This window comes from Thamnophis sirtalis, unplaced genomic scaffold (assembly GCF_051295495.1).
Source record: "Thamnophis sirtalis isolate CommonGarterSnake01/CBP01778 unplaced genomic scaffold, rThaSir2_p1.2 scaffold_6, whole genome shotgun sequence".
Taxonomy (NCBI): domain Eukaryota; kingdom Metazoa; phylum Chordata; class Lepidosauria; order Squamata; family Natricidae; genus Thamnophis; species Thamnophis sirtalis.
In genome coordinates this window covers 104,678,967-104,687,528 of record NW_028261386.1, presented here as the reverse complement: position 1 = coordinate 104,687,528, position 8,562 = coordinate 104,678,967, and the positions used below count along the sequence as shown (strand labels likewise).

Sequence of the window (8,562 nt, the reverse complement as noted above, 5' to 3'; positions counted from 1 at the left end):
GGCACGACTCGTTGGCAAAAGGATACTCATATCTTCACGTAGCAACGAGAATTATGACGCCAGCCGTTGTTAACCAGCCTCTGGCGACTGATCTGCTTTCATGGATGATAATCGAAAGGAAGCTATATAGAGAGGCTTCTTCAAGTGGAGCTCGCCTTCTGAGACTCCGAAAACACATTCGGATTATGCTTTTGGCGGCAATTATCAAAGTGATATTTGGGACGTTTTCCACATATATCTATATCTATACCTATCTCTTAGTGGAAATGGTCACTGTCACCCACCTCTACCCCGTTTGGGAAACACTTTAAGCTGAAACACATAAAATAGCAATTGCAGTTAGACTTATATACCGCTTCATAGGGCTTTCAGTCCTCTCTAAGCGGTTTACAGAGTCAGCATATCGCCCCCACAGTCTGGGTCCTCATTTCACCCACCTCAGAAGGATGGAAGGCTGAGTCAACCTTGAGCCGGTGAGATTAGAACCGCCGAACTGCAGAACTGCAGTCAGCTGAAGTGGCCTGCAGTACTGCACTCTAACCACTGCGCCACCTCGGCTCTAAAAGAGTACGGCTAGTCCTCTGTTGAGCCCAAAATCTCTTTTGATAAGTGAGAGATTTGTTAAGTGAGTTTTGCCCCATTTTATGACTTTTTTTGCCACAGTTGTTAAGTGGGTTACTGCAGTTGATAAGTTAGTAACCTGGCTGTTAACTTGTAAGTGGAGGATTACCTGTATAGTATTCTGAGTGGAAATAGATCGTAGAGGTAGAATACATTCTTATTTTAAAATAATTTTGATGCTAGTTTATATAAGTCTTTATTTTACTATTTAAATTGTAACATACAAGCATACTTCAAGAGTGGTTTGTTTTTAAGACCAGTGCAATATGTGAATATTAAAATACCAGTAGCAGTCAGCTTTTTGGGTTTCCCTGTACATATAAAAGTTAGATTTACATTTTGCATTTAAGTCTATTAAGTGTATAATATGCTTAGCTTAATTTAAAATACTTATTTTTAAAAACTGTTAATCATTTGAAATGTCAACCAGTCACAAGCTTTTTGTAGGTGGAGGGGTTTGTAAAAAATGCAATACCTGCAAAGTGCAATATAGTGAAGCAAGTTATGTCTGTATATATATATATGTTCATAACCCCGTGAAACATTTTAGATTATCACTAGATATGGATTTTTGTGGCTTCTCAATTCATTGTTTTGACAGAGAAATGATGGATTGTTTTCCTAACATTAAAAAAAAATCAATGATTAATACTAGTAAATAGAACATTGTAATTGTTTCCCTGATTTCAGTCATTTCATGATTAGGACAAAGCACAAAGAACAGCTGAAGTCTCCTCAAAAACATACTTCCATAGAACATCTTAAAAAGTAAGATATTCTTAAAACAATATGGCTTACTATTGGTTTCTTCCTGTTATGTGGTTTGGGTTTCTTTACTATTTGATTAATAAATAAATGTTTAGCATATAAAACTTGTATTCCATTAAGGTGTTTTCTGTAAATCAGAATTTGGCCTGACTGACCTGGTTAATAACATGCTGCCATTTGCCAAGGCAGTCACTTAATCTGAGCTGAATATAAGAAAAGGATAAATCTGTATCATAATCTTCAAATATGTGCACTCATACTGATTTAAGCTGCTCTAGCAGCTGGCCATTTAATCCAATTTAAGGTCTGAAACCAGAAATATGTTAGGATGGTCTCTTGTCCTGTTCCTCGTTGAAAACATGACTACATTAAGCTATACCACTCTTAAGAATTTTGATTGCTCATCTCTCTTCTCTGTTTATAATACTTAATGTTCTAAGCTTGTATAAATTTTCATGTAAACCAAATATTGCTAATGTCATAATTAGTTAAGGTAAGAACTGAACATGATTTTTTTGCAATGATTTTGTAAAAGCCAAGATAATCTAGTTCAGAGTTCCCCAATCTTTCCGGCTTTGTGGACTGGCTGGGATGGGGTGGGGAGAGAGGGGAGGGTTGGGGCTGGGGTTTTTTATGGAACTTTTTCAAATATTAATCTACAATTTGAATTCACATTTAGGAGGCCTAATTCCTAGAATAATGAGGGGTGATTTTTGCTTTAATATGAAGCATTGTAGGAAGAATCATAAGATACCCCCCTTTATTTCCATGCCACCAGTGAGGACAAAAAAACCCATCTATAGAAGCTAAAGCAATACCTGCCTCTGAGCCAGAATGGCCTCCAGTAACCCCCATTAGAAGACTGAGATAGGCTGAATTGACAGGATTAAGTATTTAATACTTAAGTATTAAACATAAAGCCACATATAATTTGCATTCCCACCTTTCCCAAGCCTTGACCCTAACCACCACCCAAGAAACCAAAAGGGACAATTAGAATACAGAATGCAGTCTAATAAAATAAACCCACCAGCCATCTCAATCTCATAGGTCCAACGGTATAAAATCACTCTACTATCCATGTTAGGCTGTCAGCTGTCCCAGAACCAATGCTGAATCACTTCCCTTCTGATTCCTACATAAATGGAGACTTTTCCTGCAGCCTGCCTCCCAATTCATTGACTCCTGTGTCTTTCCCCCAGCTTGGAACTGGAATGGATTTTTTTCCCTACACTGTTATGAACAAATGCCTACACCAGAAATTTGTATAGAACAACATTTTATTTGTTTCATTCATATTTATTTAAAAATGTTTTTATGTCAACTGGTGTTTTTAATTTCACTTTTGGAAATTGAACAAAACCCATACTACTTTACGATAATTGAACAAAAATGTATAGGAAAAGGAAACCCAGAAGATACTGTTTTAGTGAAACATGTCTGTTATATAGTTTATTCTGTAAGATACATGAAGCAAAGCAAACACCGTGAACAGAATTAATTTATCCCAAGACATAGCACCTGGACATTCCAACAGCAGCTTATTATCAAACTTCTGATCAAACTTCTGATGGGATAATAAAATGATTTTTTGTGGATTGAAGCTGAAACCCACAGTTGCTAAGTCATTTGCTCCTGAAATGCTGACAAATGCAAAGTCAGGCATGCCTGTGATTGTTACTATACAGTAGTGGATTTACATTTCTTCCCACTGGGTTGATCACTTTCATTCCCCAGTTAGAAGACTGCAGTGATGTTTTTTTCTAACACAGGTTAGGAATCTGCATTTCCAAAAAAAAAAAAAAAGTGTACAAAGCTCTTAATGATTGCAAGCTTTATGCTATATCATTTATTTAAAATGAGTGATATATTTTAATTCTTCTGATACTGAAAATTAAACCCTGCACAGCTTTTGCTGCTGCTTCAGTGCTATATATCCTTGTAGTTTTGTAGTACCAGTGTTTCACATAGCAGGACATACATTGATGCTCACAGCGCCACTGACCAAAGCTGCCTTACTGAAAATCACTGGCCTTTCATCAATCATAAAGTTACGAATGCATCCAGTAAAAGAATTACGTGTGGTCAGGCTGAATGTCAGGAAAGCTTCTGTGAAGAAAAAACATTATTAGCCACAAATTGTTCACAAGTGACATTATAGTATCTAAATGCAAGTACATGCTTGGAATGGCTTTAACTGGAATATGAAACTTTTGGTTCCACCACAAAAGCGCGTATTCGTCGCGCTGTGATGACGTCAAAGGCGCGATTTTGTCGATCGCGCTTTTGCCGTCCGCGCTTTTGACGGGTCACGGAAACTTTTAACATACACTTAGTACCATTTCTAAGCTCAGCTTAGTAGCATTTCTGTGGGGTTTTACATTTTTTTTAGTAAATTCAACTTTTTATTGAAACAGTATTAGATATTCTGAAGCTAATTAAAGAAAAGGTTGTAGATTGGATCTGGAGAAAGGCATTAGAAAAAGGATTTGAGAGAAAGTTTCATAGAAAACTCAAGATCAGGAGACTCCTACTTGAAGGGGTGGAAATGATATGATAAACATGTTCCTTTTAAAATAGCATTTAACACTTATAGCAATTACACTTATATACCACCACAGTGCTTTAAGCCCTCTCTAAGCAATTTACAGTCAGCATATTGCCCCCAACAATATGGTTCCTCATTTTATCGGAAGGATGGAAGGCTGAGTAAACCTTGAGCTGGTCAGGATTGAACAGGCACTGGGCAGAATTAGCCTGCAATACTGCATTCTAATCACTGCGCCACCATGGCTCTTAGCAGATATGGTAGGTAGGAGATTTGGATCTTTTTATTGTTTATAAGATAGTTGGCTTCTGATTTTCCCTTGTGATGAATTCTATTAGCATATTTAATTAGTGGTATTAATGAATATTCAAGGCACATGGACATATCTTTACATGCATCCAGTACATGTGGGAAATAATTCAAAACCTAAATCATAAAAAATTAAAATTATTGAGCATTAAATAGATAACATCTCTGATAGTATCTCTTTGGACATAAGAAATAAATGTTATTACAGTACATGTTTATAAAGTCCTCAGCTTTATCAAAGAAAAGTTGCATTAAACACCAAGTTCCTAATAATGCTCATGTTTTCTGTTGGTAATCATATAGCCATATAGCCTTAAAGAAAGCAACCGTTTTGTGTATTTTTTGGAAAGTAAATATGACATCACTTTTATAGAATATTTTTTGCTTTAAAGTGTTCATTGGAACTGGTGGACTAATAAATCCAAATAAACAAGTTAAATAGTCCATTGTCTTAATTTTCAAAAATAAAGTGATAGTAATTAATCTTACCTGGTGCTCCTCCAACAAATACCGGCTCTCTATGGTCAATTGCTCTTGGGTTTAATGGTCCCACAATATGATTCACTTCTGAATCAACATCCAGTTGTATCACATTAGCATCTCTAATAACTATTATGCAAAACAAGAAGAAGATAATGTATTTTCATATCCCAAACCACCAGATTAAAAAAAGGTTTTGAAAATACCAACTTGTCTAATTGTGCCCTGGTTAAGGCTTCTTCAGTATCTGGGAGTTGAAGTCCACAGGTCTTAAAGTTCCCAAGGTTGGACACCACTGTCTTAGATGGTTTAAACTAAAGAAATAATCCACAACAACCATTGCAGAGCTGTTGGTGTTGACTCACCTGTAATTCTGTGCCATCTGCCATCACAGAGACTTTGCTTTGGTGTAACTGTAGTTGAAAAATCTTTAATGCCATTGTTCAATTTCACAATAACCTGGTAAAGTAATTGAGTTCAGCTTTAAAATCTTAATATTATTTAAAATATTATCTTAAAAAATTTAAAACAAAATGTTTTTCACCAGCCTTAAGGCTTACACTATAAATGTAAGATTCTTCCCCTGTGCTTTGGTACTTAGATAAGGAAGGCTGGTTTACTTCTTACTCATTATACAGGCATTTATACATGCAATTTGAGTGTGGAGAAGAGCCTATCAAATCCAGTAATTGTTGGATAGGTAGGATTATGATTATCAATACATGAACAGTATGTTATACAACACATAATATATGCTTTATAATAGATATACGGTACAATTAAATATATATTTTACTAGGCATTATTTGTTTTAATGTAATTGGTTAATAAGAAAAAAAAGTAAGAAAAAGCTTTAAAATGTGCTAATTGAAGATTATGCATTTAACCATCAAATGTTTGAAATTATTCAAGGTAAAATATACCCAACAGATAGGGTTAGTTAATAAGCATGAGATGAAATGGAAGAAAGTGTTATATAAGCAAGATAGGTTGAAAAGTCCAGCAACCTAACCATCCACACATTGGATCATTTCAAAATTGCATCTTCCAGGTGAGTCATGACTAGAATTTCCAGAGCTACCCTGATTAGGGAATTTTTAGTTCTGCTATATTTGGAAAGGTTGAGGTTGGAAAAGTGAAACTATGCCTTTGCTGGCAAAAGCTTTAGACCCACTGTTGTATTTCTCTCTAGCTTCATTTAGAATTACATTGCAAAGGTCTTCTGGCTACTCCAATACATTCACATTCATCTGTAGTCAAGCTCCTCTTGACTGCTCCCAGTTGGTGGCCTTTTCCATAAGTGAAAAGCAGCTTTGCAGAAATAACATACTATGCTCAACACATCTGCACTGCTAACTTGCCCTGTTGTGAGTACTGTCAGTCAACCAACAGTTTCTGGAAGATAGAAGTGGACATCATCTCTTTGGTTTATCTGGTAATGGGATTGGGCTTTCTGTATTTAATTTGTCAGACTCATTGGCTTAAGTGAGGCTGGATGGTAAAATTTCTGTCTCAAATTACTGCAAAATGATGGAGAAACCCGATAGAATGGAAGATAGTTTCTTAATCCAGACAGATTTTTTCTCCAAAGACTGCTGAGTGTTATAGCAGTAGGGCAGATCAGGGACAGGTAAAATGAAATGTGAATGTGCTCTATGAATGCCTATTGTTAATATTAAGTGCACTACTATAGCATTCAAATCAGATTTGCAACATTTATTTTTAAGTGCAATAGGAAGCCGCCTGATTCTCAGAACCAATGAGCACTAAATACATTATGTTATGAAATCTTTAAAAAGAGTTGGGGTCATTTCCCTAAGCTATTTTATAAAAACATTTAATTATTTGCTCTTGGCAATTCTATGGTTTCCCTCCTAACTTACACTTAGTTTTAAAAATCCTCAACTATCCACACGTTTCAATTGAGCAGAGATATTTTTGGAACATGCTATAAAAATGTTCGCTTGATAACATTACTACTTATTTCAGAAATTGGAACTTTGCTGATATTAAAAATAAGGAACACAAGGTGCTTGACAAAAAGGTGGAAAAATCTGATTTTGAAAAATCAATGTAAAAATAGGGAGGAGTGGTTGGTCCTTTCTCATACCTGCCCCTGTTTCATATGTATATTCAGGAACTCTCCATTTACATTATGTGCATGCATTAGTATTCCAGAACTGCGCCGAGGGCGGACTTCAAAAACAACTTCGAATTGCAGGCCCAAGCTAAATGATTCATCTGCAAGGAAAAGTCACACAATATTTTATTTAAAGTTAATTTGTGAAATTATTCACATGCTGTAGAAGATGAAACAATAACTAAAGATCCTTTTAATCTCTTTTAACTCTGGAAATTTAAAAGTATTTTTTAAATTTCAGTGACTATGCAATTCTTCAATATTATGCTCTTCTAAAATTCTTCTTTTAGATATGTTGTATAATTCTTGCTTTCATACAGTATTTAGCAGATTCTCAATTTGTAATCTGCTGATGGTTAACTTGTGTTAATGAAGCAATACCCAGTATAATCCCCAATATAGTCTTGGTATGGCTTTATCCAACATGCCGCTGTATACTTAATAATGTTTAGTGGTAATTTGCATCTTTACGTGAGCTATGGTGATATTATAGTATTGTGTTAATAATTACTTCCCTAGCCTAATGCTGTCCTCCCAAATATTGGAACTATAAACCCAGAACTCAAGCCAATATTTTAATTGGTATTCTGGGGTTTAATTGTCTTTATGCATAGGGAGAGCATTAGGTTTTGAGAACTTATGTTCTGATCAGGAAACCAGCAGAATGACAATACTGATTATACTATGTAAGAATTTCTGCCTTTGATGTAATGCAAAATTGTTTGGAAATTTAGTCCATTATATGCCAGAAATATAACAGAACACGCTGAGTAATTTAAAAATAATTAACTGACTAATAATCCTAAGTATATATTTTCCCATCTCTTTGCATCAGTAACCATAGGCATTTATCTAAAGGTTTAATAACCACCACTAATACCACAAGAACAACTCATTACCAAGTATAATGTATCCCCCTTCGGATGAAAAATAGGTTCCTTCTTCTGATGGTCCTTCAAAACAAGGTGTTACACTGAAGGTCTGTGACGGAGAAGTGACTGGCTTTCCATTGAGCTGTAGACTGCCAAGACAACCACTAAAACTGTACACTGAGTTAATCTAGGGAAACAGAGTTGAACAAAGAAACAGAAACTTTCATTTAAATACCTACTGGTATACTACTACTAGTGTATATAGCCACGTGTTTCTAAAATACAAGGAAGCCAAGACAGAATCAAGGTATTTGTGAAGAAGGCTTAATGATAGCAGGCTAATCAATAGATTGCCTATTGCAGCATTTCTCAACTGTGTGTTAACTTTAAAATATGTGGACTTCAACTCCCAGAAATCCCCACCTAGCATGCAGGCTGGAAAATTCGGGAAGTTGAAGTCCACACATCTTAAAATGGAAAAGATTGAGAAATATTGCTCTACAGGTAATCTTTGACTTAAAGCCATTTGTTTAGCGATTGATTGAAATTACAATGGCATTGAAAAATGTTACTTGTGATCAGTCCTGACGCTTATAACCATTGCAGCATCCCCACAATCACATGATCAAAATTCAGAAACCTGGCAACCATCATGTATTTTTATGATGCTTGTAGCATCCTATGGTCATAAGATCATCATTTGCAACCTTTGCAGATGATGTCTGACAAGCAAAGTCAATGGGGAAAGCTGCTTAACGGCTGCATTCACTTAACAACTGCAATGATTCATTTAACAACTGGCAAAAAGCTTGTAAAATTGGATG

General features: G+C 35.5%; 1 protein-coding gene across 1 annotated transcript in view; it reads right to left on the bottom strand.

Annotated features, from left to right (window-relative positions):
- Window positions 1-2,809: 2,809 nt before the first annotated feature.
- Window positions 2,810-8,562, bottom strand: part of LAMA4 (laminin subunit alpha 4) — a 98,988-nt gene continuing 93,235 nt past the window's right edge. The window contains exons 34-38 of the mRNA XM_087718623.1: window positions 7,766-7,925; window positions 6,837-6,967; window positions 5,092-5,185; window positions 4,736-4,855; window positions 2,810-3,498 (exon numbers count right to left, since the gene is read on the bottom strand). Of these exons, the coding sequence (XP_087574749.1) occupies window positions 3,353-3,498; window positions 4,736-4,855; window positions 5,092-5,185; window positions 6,837-6,967; window positions 7,766-7,925 (651 nt within the window). The 3' untranslated portion in view covers window positions 2,810-3,352. The remainder of the gene's footprint in view (window positions 3,499-4,735; window positions 4,856-5,091; window positions 5,186-6,836; window positions 6,968-7,765; window positions 7,926-8,562) is intronic.